Raw genomic sequence first — 20,497 nt, 5'->3', positions numbered from 1 at the left:
CACGTTTTCCACCCTTCTCTGGTTCCCCATACTTATGGAGAAGTTTAAGAACAAGTTAGAATGCCATGAGAAATGCAGTTGGTACCAAAGCAAATGTAACAATATACTGCTGCACCTGCCTTCCATTATCTGGATCAACTACCTTTGATTGCAAGTGAAAAATAGATGTTACTTCTTTTGTTCCACTGATATTTGAGAATGTGTGTAGAAACCGATTTCCCCCTCTTGAACCTACGGTCTTGATTAGAACTTTTACATATTGAGATGGATTGAAAGTATTTTGCTAAGGAATTGTTGAGACTGATCAAAAAACAGCAGAAATGGACTGTCAGCTCCAACACTGCAATTGTATCACACCCTTCAAAAACGGTTAAGGAATTTTTAAGAGCACACCTTTGCTTTCCTCATGATTTTTACCTTTGACATCTGACTGAAGTCTGCAAATCCTTCGCCACTACTGAAAGCGCCATTTCCAAATGGATCCAATGTTCCAAATGGATCTGTAACAGGTATGAAAGAAATCATTACAGTTATGCATAAGAATTTTTAAGAGCTTATTGTGAAAAAGTAGGAAATAAACAACACTTGCATTTTTCCATCCCTGCGATGTTATGAGAAGATTGCAAAGAGCAATATGCTTTCTATCAGTTGGTTAGGAAAAAAAAAGAGCAAACTGTTTTTCTTCTTACCTGGACCTTTTGAAGAGACACTGGAAGAGGTAAAAGGATCACTGCTTTCAAAAGGGTCAGGCTAAATAAGAACAGACATGTAATTACTGTTGTGCTGTACTGCACACTTTTATGCACATCAGTATTTACTGCTTTAGGACAAACTGTTTCCAGTTTCAGATCACTGTTTAGTGAACATACAACGGGATAAAATCAGATGAACAGATGAAATACATAGTATTTGGCTACGGACAACACTGAATGAAACCAAAACAGTGAAAAGCACACACACAAACACAATCAGTATTAGTTCCTAGGGCAAAATAAGAAATTACACTCAGAAGCATTCAGAAAAGCAAACTACTGTGATTAAATTAAGTACAAAGTACAAATCACTGACCTTTGAGGGTAAAGTGGAGGGCTTTGTGAATGGATCTGATGTGAACGGGTCACTCTTCACCTGCTTCCTGAAGAAATCCTCAGGGGCAGAACTACGAAATGGATCACTTTCCTTAAATGGGTCACCTCCAAAAGGATCTAGAAGGAGTATTAAAAGGTAAATAGAATGTAGCACTTAGTAGTTAGAAGAAGTAGTGTCAATAATGAACCATTTTTCATTTGACCTCATACTCACTGATTTTTTTTTCTTACTAGAAAACAAACGAAACCACCACCAACAAAAACAAACAAAAAAACACCATGGCAAACCAAGAAACTTCCAGGTACTCTCTGTTCTGGGTATTAAGTTGCAACAAGCACACATTTTCAGTGAATATCTGACAAGGTTACAGACTCCACTCAGTGAAAAGTTAACAGTGTATGCAATGCATTGATCTTGTTTGCACTGACTGCCAAGTTTTTAAGCTCCCACATGCAAACCAAAAGCCAGCTCCATCTTCGTGTTTGGCTACAAATTGTCTAAGTCATCTGTCCTGTCATGGTAAGGGCTATTACCTGCTGGAGCAGGTGGCTGCTCTGCAAAAGGATCATGCTGGAATGGGTCACCTATGCAGGACAGAAAAATCACTTGTTTTATCCACTATTTAGCAAGATGATAAAAGTTTGAAAATATCATTTACTCAGCAGTTGGTCTTCAAGGTCTCAGGTAAGCCATTGGTCACTTACTGCCTTTGAAAGGGTCTGCTCCCTTAAATGGATCAGATTTGAAAGGATCCTCTGACTGGAATGGGTCTGCATGCAATTCTTGCGTGTTATTGGTGAACATCAAGGCTTTACTCTTGAATGGGTCATCCTAAGAATTCAGAAAACAAAATATTGACTTAAAGGAAACACAATAAATGATTTAATTAGTGCTGCAACTGTCTTAGCAGAAGAGAAATACTAATACATTCTGGAAAGTAAACTTACTTTTTTTTAAACTGAACTATGTAATATATATATTATATATATTTGGAAATAAGAAATGCATTATTAAGGGCAAGTTTATAGCAAGAGAAGTTGCTTCATGATTTCAAGATTAGGTGTAAATAACAGATCTTCATTATTCAAAGCACTCTAAATAACATTACAAATCTTTTCTTACCATTGCTCCATAATTGCTTCTTTCTGTCTGCCCAAGGCCTTCACTTATGTCTGCTAAATTTGTCAGGCTACCACCATTAACCCCATTGAGAGCTTCATTATATTCTTCTATACTCTTACTGACTTCTTGATGGCTCTCCTGAAGTTGAGAAAGTTTACTTCTTGCCTAAGTAGTGAAAAATTATTTAGTATGTTAATCTTTCAATACCGCAGTCATCCTCACAAAGCTGAAGGGTGCAGCTACTATGGAACTGGTTACTTCAGAGATTCAGTAAGAAGACAATCCTTTCACCCATGGTTAAACATGGTTGCAAGACAGTTGCTTCCCCCTCCCTACCCACAACTCCCTCAGGAGTTGAACTTCTTCCGACTCAGACTGGGAATTGACCTACTGAGCAACAATCAGAAAGGCTTATTTCATGCACCACTATTTCTTCTCTTCTGTAAAGTCATCTTTCTAGTTGATGTTCAACTTCCAGCACTTTAAAGAAGGAAAAGAATGATGTCATACAAACGACAGTGAATACCTGGTTTATTTCTTCCTGTGTTGATTTTAAAGACTTGATTATTGTTTCAAGCTGCACTTTCCCAGCCTGGATACTCTGCTCTAACTGTGTCTCTTCTTGCTGGAGGCGATTCAGCTCTGCTTTTGCTCTATTAAGATCATCTTCCTGTGATTTTAAATCTGATTCCTGAGATTGAATCTGCATTTTCAGCGATGAAATCTGAAACAAAACATTATAAAAATCAAAGAGAAATTTGAAGTAAACGTACCTCAATACATTATGAATTCATAAAAAATATGAAGCTGTAAAGCAACTTACCCAGTGTTACAGAAGATAAAAATCATAAGCTGAAGAACTGCATGCTTTTTACATTACACAGAATTTTCAGTATAAGCATGCAGAATATTCTATAAAACCAAGAACTACTAGTATCTTAAATGACATAAATACCACACTAATTGTAGAAGTAATTAAAGATTGTTTCTTAAGTGGTTATCCTGTAGCTTTCAGAACTTGGTGCCTTTTCCACTGAAATATTTATCAAGTGCTACAAAGCTGATTTTTTAACTGGTAGACTGAAATTTATACAGCTGCATAAGGCTCTCCTGAAACACTTTCTTGCATGGCATTATACACCAAGTTCCTGATAACAGTATCTCCCTGAAAACCTACCTTTAAATTAAAATACTGATCTGAGTTTTACAGTGACAAAAATACACACTACTGCCCATGGACTGCCTGATGGGTCAGGAATAATGCTTCTAACTGTTCCAGTGGGCTGATGGGCTGAATATTTCATGTAGTCAAAGAACAATTTTCATAGGGACGGACTTCTGCAGATCATCTGATGGAGTGCCACATTTATAACTGTTATGAAGTTGTGTAAGTTAACAAAATCCTTTTCGGATCTCCGTATTTGTGTGGAAATTGCTATTTATGGTTGAAAAACTACAGACAGCAAAAGCTTGTTTATGAAATGAATGCAACTTCCTTCAACAAAAGACACAATATACTTGAGGACCTCTAGCATAAACATACACTCACCACCTGTGTTTCCTCCTGGCATTTCTGCCTTACATCATTCAGCATATCCTTCAGTTTGGCTTTCTGTTGGTCCATTTCATCCAGGCGGTCCTGAGCATCTTGTTTCTGAGCCTCAAGCTCTTGCAAGTTACTTGTCTCCCTGTCTAAATCATTTTGCAGCTCCTGAGGAAAATCACACAGTTTGTAACTTACATTTAGCTCATGCCTTATGAGAACGATCAATCACAGAGAAAAAGGCTGGCACACTAAACAGGATTTTCTATGTCATACAGACTATTTCCTGTGTACACACACTTTCTTTCATCAGGAATTCACAGATATTGTACAAATCAGTGCCCAGAAGAAAGAAAGGAACTGTGATGCAGAACACATGTAATTGAGTTACCTTTACTATGAAAAACAAACTCCTTGAGCAACGTTAGTCAAACACTAATTAAGACATTTCAAACCATTCATGCATCATTATCTATGTATATTAACCAGCATCAGAACAAAACATTTCTGATGGAGAAAAGGAAACTAAAGACCTTTCTGTAAGTTAGAGAAACTCCCATGCAAGAAGGAGACTTGTCCAGAAACCACATATGGAAAGGCAGAAGAAAGAAGGCTTCTCACTATATTATTTTAGATTACAAAAATCAGTGATTATAAATATAGGAGTTTTTACCTGAACTTCATTCGTTTTCTGTCTAATTGAGTCTTCCTTTTCCCTAATGTCTTGCTCCAGAGAATATTTTTCCCTGTAAGATAAACAAGCAAATGTTTTCATGATTAGTTAAATAATACAACACACATGCAAGAACCAAGTAAATATTATTCTGGAAATAGCAAACAAACAAAAATCTTTGAGGAAGTAATGGCACATTTCAATTATTCTTCAAAAAAATACGACCTATTTTCAACCTTCTGCAGCCACCTGGAAGACTCCAGGCTGGCTACAAAACTGGCCAACTGGATGGAACAACTGGGAGAGTCATTACCAACCTCAGTGACAAGCAGTAACAAACAGATTAAAAGAAAATAATTGTAAATGACATCAGCACTATAAACTCAATTGGTTTTCTTACTTCTAGATTTACAGTCAACGGCCCACAGGTATTACCTCTGCAGCTGTGCAATTTCTTGACTAATATCATCTAGTTCCTTCACCCCTGTAAATTCTCCTGATCCAACAGAACTTGAACTATCCTGTTAGGAACAAAACAGCCTATTAGAACACAGCCGTGACAGATCTTCCTTTACAAAGGCTGAAGACAAAGGTGGGACACAATTCTCTTGCACAATTCCATCATGCAAAGAGCAAGAATCAAAGACCACAAGTGCAAAGAGAGAGGAGAAGGTATAGAAAAAAACTCTGAGTTCTAAGCAGGGTGCACAAACAATTCTGCAATGTTACTGTTACTCACACGACGCATTTCTGTTAGTGCTGAGATTTCAGTTCCTACAGGAGTCAAGTAACCTGACAGAGTCTATAGAAAAAGGATACAGGAAAAAACTTAAAAGGACTAGAGCAATGGCAACAACAGAAATATATTTACAGACTCAAAAGCTGGCTAGGAAAAGTAGAAAAGTAATGGAAAATGCTACTTAATTTACAGAAAAGGTGAACACACAGACATGCCAAAAGCGTTCCTTAATAGAAGTTTCAGAAACACAGAGACATGCTATTAAGAAAAGGAACAAATAACATTCAGTGTAAGATCCAATGCTTTCATGATCAATAATATGTTATTTACAGTGACAGACACTGGATTACAGACTGCTATGCTACAAAGATAAGCCAACCACCAATTCCCAGAAGCTCATTACCCTCCAGATTCCCATTAGGAGAATTTCACATTTTCATGGGAGGAATTTGGTCCTGGCCACAGCCAGAGCCAGACTACTAAAAGTCCTCCAGCACTTCCTAAGGAAGGTTTTTTTTAATAAAAAACAACAACTACTTTGTGACAAAGGAGTATTTTTCCAGTTCAGCTTTTCTCAGTTATTAATGAAATGTTACTGCCTTGTTTTGACATTTTTGTCAGTTTTGAAATGCAAAAGGAAACGTCACTAAAATGAGGAAAAAAAAGCCATTCTTTACCATCACACTGCAAAACATAAACATCACGAAATTAATACTCATGGACCATTTCAATCAAGGCACACAAGCTCTGTGCATCTTCAAATAAGCCACTACTTACCTGTATGGGCGTATTCCTCTCTGTGGGAGGGATCATATCTGGGGACAACACTTGTGGAGGATCGATCCCTTTACTGACCTTCTGTTGAATGAGATACATTGCTAGTGCAAACTGATCTTTGCTTAGCTTTCCTATCTGTCTTGTATCTGCCAAAGCCCTGGTAAAAAACAGATCATACTTATAAACAAGGAAACTACTCTTCTTTACCAAAAAATCTGAAACAAAAAAAACATACGTAAACTTCTTTTGATTCAGCCCCATCACAGCTTGTTTATTGCAGTGAAAAAGCTCCATAGAGCAATTTCTATCAGGCATATTGGACTGAATAGAAGAACATTACGCTGACAAAATCTTCAGAGCACTAGAACTGCAAAAAACAATCACAGTTCAGGCTGATCTACACCCCTCTCCCAGGACAGCCCAGTGAGAATCTATTTCTCTCTTGATTTTCCATACAGCCCACATCATAATCCTGCAACAGGACAAGCAAATGAGGCTGATGGCTTTTTTTTTTTTTTTTTTTAATTGTTTTAGTGTTAAGATTACGATTCTGAATGGATCAACTGCCTTCCCAGACCAGTGAGATACAAAAATACAGCTACTAGAGAATTCTTACCATATATGTGCTAGGAGATTCTGAGACAGACCTGAATGCATAAAAATGTCCTTTACTTCTTGGCCACTCACAAAACCATCCATATCTGTGTCTGTTTTTAAGAAAATGTCATCGTATCGCACTTTCTCAGACATTGGCACGACCCAATTCACAGATGGCTGTAACAAGAAAGTTCTGGATTTCAGTAAAAAGGCTGAAAGAGTCGAAAGACAGCGAGGGCAGAGCGCACAGCGTTCTTCAGCATGCAAGTGCTGAATGTATCTTGCACAAACTAATCTGATGGCAAACAATTACTTCCCTTTTCCCATGAATCTTTCGGCTGAATACTACCTGAATTAATAAATACTAAGAAAGAGTTATTCATCAGCTGAAAAATGCTAATTCTTTGGAAATACAGACCCAGCTACCTTCACACAGGAATTTTAGAAGGCAGATTAATTATTTTTATTTTTTTAATTAAAGAAAACCTTTCTATGGAACGTGAAAATTCTCCATTAAGATTTGCTACGCCTCATGTTCACGTAACTAAAATTCACATGCTCTTCTTCCATTCTCTGTCCATTTTCTCCACTCAAAAAACCTTGTATTTTCAGAATGCCTACACAAGGAAGCAATTCCCCTCTCCTTTCCACCCCCCCCCTTCACTTTACTGATATGGAAGGAAAAAAAAGAAAAATCACACCTGTGCTTGTTTGGTGCTGTGCTTGGGAGACAAACTCCCCGTGCTGTTCAGACTGTTTACGCTACCATGGGATGGGGTAGAACGCAGGCTGTCTTTTGGAGGAGGACTTGCAGGGAGAACAGGAACTGCACCAGGAAAGACAGGTGTCTTCTTTCTTTTAGAAGGTGGTATGAGAGAAGGGGGTAACAGTGAAGGAACTGGCTCTTTCTCGAGAGCTCTATAAACCAAATGCATTGCCTGCAAAGGCAAAGAGGTCAGATATAATGTTAACAATGAAAAAAAAAAAAAAGCAATGAGATTTTCCAGTATCAGCAGTTTACGTATTAGTAAAACAAAGACAGTAAGATTAGAGAGAGAGACAAGCCAGAGAAGAACATGATTGTGAATGTTATTATAAAAATGTTCATCTTGATGACACAGGCAAGAGTTCAAAAGGATTGAGAAAGACCATAAGTGCACGTGAATGATTTGGATCATGAAACAGAACGCAGCAGAGCAAAGCTGCAACACTCAGGTAACAGCAGAGCGATTGGCTCTAGCAGATGCACTATGAATTGAAGACAGAAAGCAACCTACCACAGCGAATTCATCTTTGTCCAAGTGACCATCTTTATCAATATCACTGAGATCCCAGACCTGCAGCATTTATGATAAAAACAAGTTACATTCTGTGCCTTTGATATCAGCTGTCAAATATTAAACATGCCTTCTAACAGCTTTAACACATTTTGGTGAAAACAGCATTATATTAGATCTAGCTGTGATTCTCTTGTGAAACAGACTGGTTTGGAGCTTTCTGGCAATGTCAATCAAATATTTTGTGGAAACATTGGCTCTAATAAGTCCAGCACATAAGAGATGTATGTTTTTCATCTTCCTATGTTGCAATTAAAGATTCATCAAACTACAAACATCCAGGGATGTTTTTGTGATTCCCCAGATGGTGTATGCTGACATATCATCCCAGTTTGCTTTGTAAGAAAGTTAAGACACTTTAGAAAAGTCAATTATTTCTCATTTGCATTTCACTTCAAAAGTCTGCTTTCCGTTTCAGTCAAAAAACATGGCCAGCCCTCAGAATTTTCTGCAAGAGAATTTAAGCATCTGTCAACTTTATTTCCTTATTAATGTCAAGTACAGACAATGACTTGCATAGAAAGGTGCAAAATGTTGAGTGTTCTAACACCTGGCCATCCCTGGACACTGTCCAACCAATTATTCTGAGTGTACAGATTGCCAGACTGAGGCTCCACCATCTGACCTCTGCTCCTGGCTTTTTCACTGTGTGTCCACACAAATTTAGGACACTTGATTTATGCCCCTTGCCCATTTAGCCCCTCTCCTATCCCATGTACAAACTCCTCTGAACACAAGTAAGCTTCCTGCATTTCTGTCACTAACGTAACACAATCAAATATGAAGAGTTCCAAGATTGCTTCACAATATTCAAGTGCAGAATTAAAACAAAACATACTCATAGTTTATAGACAATATATTGAGTTCTTCCTGAAGACACTGGAGTATATGGTAATGCAGATACAGCTCTTACACACGATGTATAAATTCTCCATCATATCAACATGCAAAGAGAACACTAAGGAACACACTTTAAACTGAAGCTGAAAAACGCTTTAAGGTCTGCTGCTTTTGCAAATACAGAATGGATGCACTGAACTCAGAACTATTTATAAATACATGTGAAAAAAATACTTGGCAATTTCACAGCTACAATGAACTAAGATGCTGTAAAGTGCTCTCCTGTACAAACAGTAGACAGATTTAATGGTATGGCTAACAACTTGCATTTGGAAAAGTGACAAAACAGTGGAATCCAATGTTATAAAAGCTATTAGGGTTTAGGAGAAAGTGATTTGTTGTTGTTTTTTTCTTCATTTGTTTGTGCTTAATACAACCACAGTCAAAATTTCTACCTCTTAAAATGAACAGGGAGATAATGGAACCAATCTACTCGGGGGCCCAAATTACTATTATTATTCTAAACGGATGACTTCAGACACTACTTAACATTCCTACTTTTTAGCATGCACTTGATGTAAAATCCAGCTAAAAGCCTATTTATGTTGATAAATTACACTTTAATATTAAACACTGCAGGTAAGAGAAGCTAAATAGAGAATAGCTAAACCTAAACAGCATACTTACCCTTCCTAGGATATCAAGAGGTAGCTTTGAATTCATCAGAACTGGTTTTACTTTGTCTCCTGAAAGTAAACCATTTACTGGCAAAAGGCTTTCAAAAATACCATCAAACTTTGCTTTTTCTTCCACCTAGTTGGTAAGAAATAGCCTGAATAAGTAAAAAAGTGTGCCTGCGTGAGTGTTGAAAATGAGATCTTGCAAGAAATTAAGACTGGACAGTAAAGCATTCATTCTAAATTTCCAAGCTTTCTCGCAAGTGTTGCCCTGATGGTGGAGCTTAGTTTCAAGGCTAAGGATGTGATATCTAAGAGATTTTAGCATGCAGTGTAGAAAATACATTTCTATAGTGTTCTGAAAGGACAACAAATTCTGATTACGACACTCCTGATAAGACTTTAAACCAACTAAGAACTGTTTGTTCCAAAAGATCAGCTTCCCACTTAATGGTACAACATATAAGTGAAAGATCACATTAGAAGCCATTTTGGAAAACGTTTGCAACTGCAAAGCAAGTAAATGCAAATATTCCAATGCTTCTATCACAAGCTCCTTTATTCCAATGACATATATTGTGTATTATCACTAAATACTACGTGAACTCAAGCTTTAAATTAATTCTTCAGGATGAATTTGCTGAAATGCTTCACTGTTCTTAGTGGGGTTCCTTATACAAGCATCAAAGTGCCTACTATTAGGATTCTGGAAGAAATCCAGGCAGAAGATTAAAATTCACTGTCTTAAAAACATCACACCTGGGATCGTCACAGGCTTGTTTAATACTTAATTCAGCTGTAAGCTCAATATTCTTTTCCACACACAAGTCTGCCATCAAGGAAGGACCTTTGAAATGGGAAATACATTTGATATCAAATTCTCTCACTGGGAACACCAGAGACAAGGAAAACATTTAGAGAATGAATGGAATGTGTTGTCTTTCACACTTACCCTAACAGCCCAGTGAGTCTCTGCTGAAGGCGGGGTGATCAGCAAGGGACTGCTGGTGTCATGCTAAAATGAAAGTTCTATTTTTATTCATACACACACACACAGAAAGAGGCCAAGCTGTAGTCATGCCCATTGCTATTCACTGTTGTTGACACAGTTCAAAAACCATCTCCCCCCTCCCCATAAACGGAGGTTTTAGCCACATCTGCTTAAAAGCACAGAACGAGCTGACTGCAGTTAAACTTGCACTGACTTTGCAGCCCAGGATGGGGCTGGAACTTCACAGGAAGACAGGACAGTGGCAGATGTGCTGTGAAACACTCTGATGGCAACCTGAAGTCTGAAAACCATGATGTTTATAAAACAGATGATTTATAAAACTATTTCAGCTGAAGCTTTACTTCTCATGCAATATATGCAAACATTCAGGTATGTATTACTTACAAATTTAGGAGGTGGCACAGTCAAGTTCAGGCTGCTCAGGTGAACCTCATGGCCGTTCTGTGCGCACGCTACGAGGCGCAATGCCACATAGAAGCCCTACAAACAATAGTGCTTTCTATTAAAATAAGCAGCCAGTTTAACTCACCAGCTCCAATAATCCATTCAGGGTTTTACCAGCAGCATACACATGACCCCGAGTAAAGCACGGAAACAACAGATGTGCAGCCCCATGCAGTCACTGCACTGCAGCAATACCTCACTGCTTTCAGAAGAGATTCAGAAAAGACTTTGTAGTGACATGGAACAAGGAGTAAAAATCTTCAAAGCTGGTTTTTAAGGGCTGCCTCATAACTATTTTTAACTTTTTTTCTTAAGAATTAATAACATTCAGAAAACAAACCAACAATGCTCCATAGGTACACAAAAGTAGAGCATGTGTTATTCCAAGTCATTCAAATAATGCCAGTACAAGAACGATTTCTAAAACAGATCCTAAAACTATAGTTTGTATTTATTACTCTCAGTGACTGTGTGTCTACATATCACACACTGATTATTGAGAAAACAGGAGGAGCAGAAAACAAGAACTAACTTCTCCAGCAGCCTCACTGAATAATATATTTGAACATCAGCAGCACCAAAAAACAAAAAAAAACATCTTGTAAATGAAAATTTAGAGGGGGGAAAAAAAAGCTAAGGGGAATTACTGTGGATATCAGGGTTTTCTGGAATCAAGGCTCCACTGTAGAAGGCAATGTAAGAGGTTAACAGGAACGTTTTATTTACCTGTTTATCCAAGTACCCTTTACCTTCTGGATCAGCCAAATCCCATATCTGTGGAGATACAAATTAAAAGCCATTGAAACTTTAAAATAAAATTTAACTCAGCTCAACAATTCATGCTATACGCCTTTTCAAACTGTTAATTGCAACTGCCAAGTTATGAAATACAGTTCTATTTAATTCTCAAGTTAACAACAAAAACGTGACAGCAGAGACAAGTTTTCCTCACAGATCCCTACAAAGCCCAGAAAAGACCCTGAATTCTTGGCAGCCAGTGGTTAACCTGGAGGTCAAAGGATCCGATTCACACTCCATCTCACCTGCTTTCATTAACCCCTTCTGCTCAGTCTTAGCTGCAGTGAAACAAATGCACAGATACTTACTGCAAACATTGCCTCTTTCCCCCAACTCACCTTTCCAAGGACAATATCAGACAGACCAGACTTCTTAAGAAACAGCGCAGCTTCGCTTGCCCCAACTCTCCCCGTGTATGTTGGATCTACCTGGAAGACAGAGGTTTGCCTTCAACTGAAGGATGCCATGTAAGCAGAGACAAGAAACGAAATGTCTTATTCGTGCTTCTGTAACACCTCATATGGCTCCACTCAGTGGAAAGGATTTACAGAAGTTTAGAGTGGGAGAGAGGGGAAGGAAATTGTGCTTCAGTCTCCTCAAACTTACCTGTTTGTAATAAGTTTCATACAGTGGAATCCCAGCAGAAAACTGAAAAACAAGAGGGATGATAAGAAAATAATGAACTGCAATCAAAGACTGCCTGCATTTAGTGACCACAAGAAAAATAAAAAGCACATAGTACCCTGTGCAGTATTTTTATCAAAAAATGTATATTTTTAAAGAGTTCAGGAAAAAAGTGAACACCAGGGTTTATTACCAAACGTCATAATTCCCTAGCAATGTTGTTTGAAGATTTCAGCTTGGTGCTACCACTGCATTACACAAAAGCAGCAAACACAAAGGCGTGTTCTTGGCATACCAAAAGGGCAGACTTCTCTCCCCAAGGTTCCAAGGAAATGAGAACTGCAATTCCTAAAGAGGAGAAGCCCCAAACACAACTCCTACAACAGAGAGACAAGTCCTAGCTGTGCAGCAGTTACACCTCCTCATTGTTCTCCAGCATTGCTACCAACAGCAAAAATACTACAATCCAACCACTGTCTGAAACAAGTCACCCCTCATGGCAGCCAAAGGCCTTTAAAGGCAAACAACAAAACAACCCAATAAAAAAGTTAATGACTGAGACGCAGAGGTGTTGAAACATCCCAAAGCGCGCTTGGGACGACTGCTCTCCACCTGCAGGACATTACTCAGACACCCAACAAAGGATTCCTTCATTCACTGTCACCTCCCAACCTCCACCTTTCTCCTGATCACCCAAGCTGGCTTCTGGATGTTCTGCCCACACCGAGAAGGGAGAGAGAAATAGCACAAAATAAAATGAATACTGATGAAGAGGAGGAAACGTCATGTTACACAGAGAATCTTCCCATATGCTTAAAGTAAACAGGGCAAATCTTAATTTAAGGAGCTATCCAATATGACTACCCTTGTTCATTAGAAGTGGACCCTGAGCTCTCTGAATGCCAATTATTCTACTGGGCTAGCACAATTTTCAGAACTTTCTTAAACATGTTAAACGTTCTCCATTTAAACCCATCAGCAAAGGAAGCCACTGCATTCTGCACACCACCAGATGCCCTTGCTCTTCCAGAAGCAGGACGAGTTTCAGAAGAAAGCCGTGGCCATAACTCATAAGCCTGACTCATCCTTCTGCCAGCTAAACGAACAGCATGGATAAGCCCTGTGTTCCTGTCCAGAGTAGGAAACGCATCACTCAAAGATGAGGAAATAGGAAACAGTCTGTCCGACTCTGAATAAAACATGGTATGCTTTAGCCAGCTGCACCCAGCCCGACACCTCCCACTTCTTGAGAGCCCAGAGCAGCCACAGCCAGCTACAAGCTCCTCCAACCGATTTGGCAAACATCCTAGAGCACTGGATTCATCCCAGATAGAGCAAACCACTCCGGCAGCAGCGTGGAATGATCTCACCCGATCACCAGACATTCCTCCCATCTTCATTTGATACTGCCAGCCTTGACATACAGCTGACTTACCTGACAGAGGAGGCAGGAATCCAGGGTGATGCGCTTAATGCTGAGAGGTTTCACACACAGCAGTGTGAATGCACCCAAGTGCTGCTGGCAGCACTTTATCACTCCACTCTCTACTTGCACTATTTTACAAAGATTAAGCTTTTCTGGCCGATTTACCTAAATGACTGCATCTTTGTGATGAAGCAGACCAGACAAAATGGGCTCAAGTGACAAAAATAGCATAGCTGCATATCTACCCATCACACTACGCAGCACACGCTCACATCTCTACGTCCCTTAACACAGACCTGAGAAAAAGGAGGCAGTAAGCTGCTGCCATCAGAACAGTTACCAAACTAATTAGTTTAGCAGTATTAGTAAACTAATACTAAACCAGTTCCTAGCAGCCCTCTTTGCTGAGGTCGCATCAGGGCCACAAAGGGCACTGCATCAGATGAGCCATTTGCTTTGTGCCCTCCTGCTTCACAACTTTCTTCTGGCTGCTCTCATCACATCACACGGTGGATGAGAACAGGTACTTTGAAAGGGGAAAACCAACTGTCCCACAGAGATGAAAGCCAAAAGACGACAACTGCTGCCCCAGAAAGATTACCTTTGCCTTCACTCCACCTGCTGAGTACCCTGAGCTGCCTCAGAGGACAGATTGACAGCACTGTTCCAACATCTCTAATGCAACTGTACATAACTTTCAAAGGTTGTAAGTCAAACACACCCAGCAGAGTGGAAGGACTAGAGATAAGGTGACCAAATATTCAAGATAATAAAGTTATCAAAGGTAAATCAAAACCAGTTTCCATTGTTACTTCACACGAGGAGTGATTTTAGGCGCTGGCTCTCAAACTTTGTGCACAGCCATCTTAGCCAAGGACAGCTGAGACTTGTTAAGAACTGTGCATGCTGCAGGCTAGACATCTGAATTTTCTTTCCTAAAAACAGAACGTCATAGAACAGGAAGAACACTGTAATTAAATTCATGTATTAAAACAAATATAGCTAAATGCTTTCACATGTCTCAGCTGCACATGTTGCTTGTGGCTCCTAGCATGCTGCCATCAACATTCTTATATCTGAGCGAATGCACTGCAACACAATGGATGTGTAATCCCTCCTATTCCTTTTAATACCAGTTCTGGCATTTGTTATAACAAGCAGATATCTTTGCAGTAATCGTGAAATTGAGACCATTACCAGAGGAAGTTTATTCATTTCCAGCAAAATTCTGTTTCTGCCCTCAGCACAGCTTCCAATGAATTCATTGTAAAATAACGCCAGAATAGCAGATGTGTTCACAGAATATATTCACAAGGGCTCTTTTTTTCCTCAAGACAATGTACTATGTTATACAACAGAAAATACGATTGATAGCATCAGAATTCACACAATCTCCAGTAAAAGAAACACTCGATGCGTTTTTACCCGTGTACAACAACAAACCCTTTCAAATCCAGAGACCGTTCTACATACACGTTTGGCAATGCTTTGCTTCACTCGAAAACTGTCAACAATTTGCACACTTGTGGATGTACTGGATCTTTCTGAATGTCCACTTAATGACAAAATGTTAATCAGGAGCCTTCCTGCTACCCAAAATGCTAAGAAAGCAGCGCCCTCCCTTTATAAGGGACACGGCAAATTAGTGTTACCAAACATAAGGCAGTTCTATCAAAAGGTAAGGTTTTGGTGTCACAAATGACAGACCTGCATGTGTCAGGAGTTGGGCTGGTGACCCTCGGGGGTCCCTTCCAGCTCGGGATGTTCTACACTCCTAGGAAATTCACAACTAAGCAAAATAGCTGCATTTGCATGATGTGAATTATCAGCAGCGGTTGTTATGAATTCCTGCTTGGCCTAGCCGTGACACGAGGATGTTTTGTTCACGGGGCTCCTGTTTTCATTTGGAGAACATAAGAAAACCGAGCATCTCCACGTACAGCACAGACGTCAACCGCACCGCTCAGGCTGAAATTATTCGGGAGAAATTAAGCCAAAGAACTCTGTGACAGCAGCAGCAGCAGCACCGCCCCGCGATGTGCGGGCCGCACCTCGGCCAGCCCGCGGCTCCGGGTCCCGCTGCTGCGGAAAGCCCCGCGGCCCCGCGCCCACGGCGGCGCTGCTCGCGCACTGCAGTCGGTCCCGGCAGCCGAAGGAGACGTTAACGGCCGGAGCGCCGGCTGACGGAGCGCCGCCGGCGGGCGGAGCGAAGCGGAGCGCGAGGAACGTGCGGCGCCCGGAGCCGCGCGGCCTGCAGGACGGAGCCCGTCGTGCCGCCGCCGCCCCGCCCCGCCGCGTCCCTCCGCTGCCCCGGCCGCGGGCAAGCGCCGGGCCCGCGTCCCAGCACCGACCCGGCCCCAGACGCGCCTCCCGCGGCGGGCCGGGCCCGCTCCCCGCTCCCCCTTCCCCGAGCCGCGCCCGGCCGCCGGGCCCGGAACCCCTCCGCTCGCCTCAGCCTCAGCCGGGCAGGCCGGGCCGGTTACCTGCTGGCTGAGTGGGATGAGCGCCGCCATCTTCCTGCCGCCGATTCGGGCAGCGGCCGAGGCGGGGGGGGGGGGGGGGGCGGGGCGAGCGGCGGCGATAGGCGGAGCGGGGCGGGCCGCGGGAGGGCGGAGGAAACGGCCGAGGGGAGCCGCCTCGGAGCCCGAGCGAAGCGGGCGGGCGTTGTCTGGGCCCTGGCCCCGGCCGGAGGAGAGCAGCCACGGGAGCCGTCGCAGCTTCACGCCGTGGGGTGACGGGCAAAGCGGGGCCGGGAGCGAAGCGCCAGGAAGCGAGGCGAGGCTCTGACGGAGCGCTGAGCTGGAGGAGCCGCGTCCGAGTTCACTTTCGATTGTGTTGCACAAAACCTCGTCGAAACAAAACTTCCACCCCATTAAGCTGCCTCGGGGCTCCGATCAAACGTTCAGTGTGAAGAACAACGCTAACAGCTGGTGCCTGTGCTCACATAGAGCAGGAAGCAGCCTGAATGAATGCAAGGTCACATAAAAACTACAGTAAGAGGGATTTGTTTAGCAAAAAGGTCAAGGATGACACCCTGTTGTTTTCCAGTAGCTGTCAAAGTTCTGCACCCCAAAGGGCCATTTAAGTTGTCTTAAAGGACAGAGGATGGGGATCAGTGCAGGAATTTGACCTCAGTTTGGTCACAGTGCCGCAGCTGAGACAAGGCCTGCACCACTCCTTCCATTCCCTCCTTACTGCAGAGAGATTTGGAGAGGTAATGAAAAGTGATGGGCTCAAAGTCTGGCTTCAGATTGAACCAAATTTATAGCATTACAAACAAGAGCGGAAAGGAAAAAGCTACGCATAGAAGATGTAATTACTAGAGAGACTTGGCAAAGCTTATCTCTTTAGTTTGAAGTAGGTTGTGAGAATGCTTCACGTATCTGACATGCTGAAGCCTTTAACGAAACAAAGCTTTTTGGTTTTTGGGATTTTTTTTTGATTTTGGTATCAGCATGAATTTACATTTCATATTAAATCATCAAAAAGTCTCAGAACATCAAAACAAAATGGGTATCTTAGCACAGCGAAAATATATTTAATAAAAGTTACCCTGTTTAGTAGCTAATTTAATAACTGTATTTTTCTAAAAAGTAACTGAAAGAGTTCACAAATTTAAGATTACCACTAAAAACATCCTTAGAGCTTCAATGCAGACTTCAACAAAACATCAAAGTCCTTACAGAGCGATGTGAGCATCTTTCAAACGATTACAACTCCTCTTTCTCGACAGGACTCTTCCTTATTCTATCTTTCTGAGATTCACTTTTTCCCTCTCGTTTTTTCTTAAACCATTGCTCAAAGTTTTCTTCTTCCGTGACCCTTTGTCTGTGCTGCTCCTCTTCAGCCTGCCTTATGTTCATTTCCTTTTCAGGATCCTAATGTTAAGATTTCATTTTTGTGCACCAATAGAACATAGCTCAGATTAGACAGAACTCTTAACGCGGCAAAAGAACTGAGACTGATAAGAATTTCACACATTACCTTTGTTTCTCCCCACGTTTCATCTCCAAAGTCTTCTGCATAGTCCTCATCATCTGTTATCAAGAAATTGTCAAAAATTGTGCCAGCTCTCACCTTAGAGGGAGGAAAAATAACAACAGGATGCCTCTTTATTTTTCTTTACAGTTCTACTCTGTCTTTCAATGTCTTTGTATCGCATTCAGTAGGCAGTGAACACGTTAAGAACTCCACAAGCTTTTACAGAATTTGACAAAGAAACATCTATGTTTGGAAAGCTACTTTCAACATTCAAAACAACGTGTTTTAACTTTCTTTACTGCTCTTAGGAGTGCCAAGTCTGATTGCTGGCTGGGCAGGAAAGCTGAGGAATTTCTCAGAGCGGCCTCCAGAGGGCACATTTCGTCCCATTAATCTCAGCGACTCAGGAGTACCTGAGCTGCTGGAAGCCTCAAGTCAGGGGGAGCAAATTACAGTTTGCAACTCTTACACTGACGAGTTTGGACTTCTCCCTCACTTATCTGTAGAGGGTTATGAACCAACACATCTTAGAAACTTTGTCATCTTGTACATACATTTAAATAAAAGCAAGTAAAAAACACAGGTCATCTCCAGAGATCCCAAAAAAGCAGCATCTCAGAATTGTAGGGGCTGGAAGGACCTCCAGAGATCATCTAGTCCAATCCTCTGCATAGCAGCCTCTGTGGACCAGGTTGTGCAGGTCAACAGATAACACTTATATTAAAGCAAATTGCCAAATGCCACATTTACGAGATATGGTTTAGTGCTTGTGGTACTAATAGGAATGGGAGGGTGGTTGGACTAGATGATCTTGCAGGTCGTTTCCAACCTTGTGATTCTGTGATGCCCAGTGAAAACTAAGTCCTTTGTTCCCCTATAAAAGCAACTCACCTGCCAGATATCCAGTCCGATGGCGCCAATGTTTTCATAGCTGTAGATATTGCAGTCAGGTGAGTAATGCGGATTGTCGATCTGTGGATGGGGCCAAACGCCTCTATAGTCTGGGTTATCAATCTGCCTTGGCTTCCACTCTCCCTAGAACAAACCATGTATTCAGAATGCAGTTGGACAAAGAAGAGTTGAAGTGCCACAGCCAGCTAGAACTACAAGGTTATCTGTACTTTGTATAGAGGATTCTTGACCATAGGATAACTCCACTCTCCATGCACAGCATGATCCCAGTCTTCTGGTTTCTCATCACTAGTATCCATAATGTACTCAGGTTCATCCCAATCCTTTGAAGACACAGAAAGACTAACAAAATCAAAAACATGGGTAGTTCAATCCATAAAATGAATTCAGCGGGAATGAAATAATTCAATAATGCAAAATAACTACAGATTCAAACTGCTGAGTTACCTCAGGTTTGATGTCATTTGGATCATCGATGTGGGCTCGATCATCCCAATCACTGGGTTTCTTCACTGCTGGATCATTAATTTTCCTTGGTGGCAAGAAATCCAAATCATCCTCTAAGTTGCCCAAAGCAGCCACTTCGTTATCAATTTTTACTTCATAAGTCTGGTCTGGCCTTATGATTAAAGTATACAGATGTGTATATCCATCAACCTGGGTTTTAAAGAAGGCAAATAAGATACTTTAAAAGCCTTAAGCACAGCTTATAGAAACTGCCTTGCATCAGAGTCACAATATATGCCTGCAATAGTGGGGTTTTTTCCTTCTTATATAGCCCTCTGACTGGTGATCCTAGAGTTTGATGGGAACTCGAGGTTTACTTTTGAAACCCGTGTTTACCTTACATCTGATTGGTTTCTTGACTGGATGAAGTTTATTCTTGTAATTTAAAATAACATGGACTTTCTTTGTCTCAGATCCACAAATATCTGGCCCTACAAAGAGATCATACGTTTTGTATCCTTAATTTCATTGCAGAAAAATGCAGGTTGCTATCTATGGCATAGATTGAAGGATTATGTAAAAATTATGTAATCACACCAGATACCTAAGGACAAACCTTGAGATACAAGAAAAGAATTTCACTAAGTTGCATACAAATACCCTTAAGGGCAGACAACAACCTCTGCTACATTGTTTCAGGTAAAGGCCTGAAATATATGAACGCCCTTCAAGTCAGCTGAGAATTTAATGCATACTTTCAGAAATTTCAGGTATAGAACAGATAACTGCTTACAGCCACAACATTCCCATTAAAACAACTTTTTCCTGAATGTTCTTGTCATTTCCACAAATATCCTTCAGTAGCTGCACAACAGCAGTGGCAATGCTGTGCCAATGGAGAAGCAGTTACAGACTCACCAAACATGATGTAGTAAGGGGAAGCTCCACTCAGGTTCTTCTGATCCAAGTCCGAGGAAAAAATCTTTACATATCCCCCACCACAATCTATCTTCTGCTCATGTTTCACAGTATACTGAATGACCAGAGTCTTCCCTTTGTTACTAAACGGTTTAAATCGTGAGGAGATTGCATAAAACTTGGAGTTTTCACTTGTTTGTAGACCTATAAAAGTATTAAGATAATATTCAAACTTACATTTCCCTCAATTTTCTTAGAAAAAAGGCCTTTTCCCCTCCCCACACACGGTGGCTCTACGCAGGCTATCCTGAGAGGGCCCCACACTGCCTCCCCGTGCCCCCACATACCTCTGTCTCTCACAGGATCCCCGTAGAACTTCCCAGCAGAGAGCTGAAATGTGCCAAGGTCTGGCCTGGACTTAGAGCTCACCCAGCGCTTCTGCCAACCACCTGCTGGGCCGGGACCGAGAGACAGAAGGAGCGTTATAGGGCAGGGCAGGGCAGGGCAGGGCAGGGCAGGGCAGGGCAGGGCAGGGCAGGGC

At 41.3% G+C, this 20,497-nt stretch overlaps 2 protein-coding genes across 6 annotated transcripts in view; both read right to left on the bottom strand.

Annotated features, from left to right (window-relative positions):
• The window catches only part of EPS15L1 (epidermal growth factor receptor pathway substrate 15 like 1), a 35,536-nt gene extending 19,302 nt beyond the window's left edge, over window positions 1-16,234 (bottom strand). For 2 of the 5 annotated variants that reach the window (XM_042835662.1, XM_042835665.1), the window contains exons 1-21: window positions 16,182-16,234; window positions 12,255-12,296; window positions 11,987-12,076; window positions 11,577-11,624; window positions 10,791-10,886; window positions 10,347-10,409; window positions 9,405-9,530; window positions 7,818-7,877; window positions 7,242-7,478; window positions 6,560-6,717; window positions 5,944-6,100; window positions 4,863-4,948; window positions 4,428-4,500; window positions 3,755-3,922; window positions 2,738-2,935; window positions 2,212-2,376; window positions 1,794-1,920; window positions 1,623-1,673; window positions 1,069-1,205; window positions 690-750; window positions 418-500 (exon numbers count right to left, since the gene is read on the bottom strand). In XM_042835662.1, the coding sequence (XP_042691596.1) occupies window positions 418-500; window positions 690-750; window positions 1,069-1,205; window positions 1,623-1,673; window positions 1,794-1,920; window positions 2,212-2,376; window positions 2,738-2,935; window positions 3,755-3,922; window positions 4,428-4,500; window positions 4,863-4,948; window positions 5,944-6,100; window positions 6,560-6,717; window positions 7,242-7,478; window positions 7,818-7,877; window positions 9,405-9,530; window positions 10,347-10,409; window positions 10,791-10,886; window positions 11,577-11,624; window positions 11,987-12,076; window positions 12,255-12,296; window positions 16,182-16,211 (2,256 nt within the window). In that variant the 5' untranslated portion in view covers window positions 16,212-16,234. Of the gene's footprint in view, window positions 1-417; window positions 501-689; window positions 751-1,068; window positions 1,206-1,622; window positions 1,674-1,793; window positions 1,921-2,211; window positions 2,377-2,737; window positions 2,936-3,754; window positions 3,923-4,427; window positions 4,501-4,862; window positions 4,949-5,943; window positions 6,101-6,559; window positions 6,718-7,241; window positions 7,479-7,817; window positions 7,878-9,404; window positions 9,531-10,346; window positions 10,410-10,790; window positions 10,887-11,576; window positions 11,625-11,986; window positions 12,077-12,254; window positions 12,297-16,181 lie in introns of those variants that run through there. The other 3 variants (XM_042835663.1, XM_042835664.1, XM_042835666.1) reach the window with 3 other exon arrangements.
• Window positions 16,235-17,408: 1,174 nt separating this feature from the next.
• Window positions 17,409-20,497, bottom strand: part of CALR3 (calreticulin 3) — a 3,373-nt gene continuing 284 nt past the window's right edge. Inside the window, exons 2-9 of the mRNA XM_042835696.1 lie at window positions 20,304-20,405; window positions 19,957-20,160; window positions 19,435-19,529; window positions 19,039-19,248; window positions 18,801-18,914; window positions 18,571-18,714; window positions 17,683-17,775; window positions 17,409-17,576 (exon numbers count right to left, since the gene is read on the bottom strand). Of these exons, the coding sequence (XP_042691630.1) occupies window positions 17,409-17,576; window positions 17,683-17,775; window positions 18,571-18,714; window positions 18,801-18,914; window positions 19,039-19,248; window positions 19,435-19,529; window positions 19,957-20,160; window positions 20,304-20,405 (1,130 nt within the window). The remainder of the gene's footprint in view (window positions 17,577-17,682; window positions 17,776-18,570; window positions 18,715-18,800; window positions 18,915-19,038; window positions 19,249-19,434; window positions 19,530-19,956; window positions 20,161-20,303; window positions 20,406-20,497) is intronic.

The sequence above is a fragment of the Centrocercus urophasianus genome, unplaced genomic scaffold (genome assembly GCF_019232065.1).
Source record: "Centrocercus urophasianus isolate 14NV4802_14NV808 unplaced genomic scaffold, USGS_Curo_1.0 seq_54, whole genome shotgun sequence".
NCBI classification, from domain to species: domain Eukaryota; kingdom Metazoa; phylum Chordata; class Aves; order Galliformes; family Phasianidae; genus Centrocercus; species Centrocercus urophasianus.
This window is presented reverse-complemented; position numbering and strand designations above follow the sequence as displayed.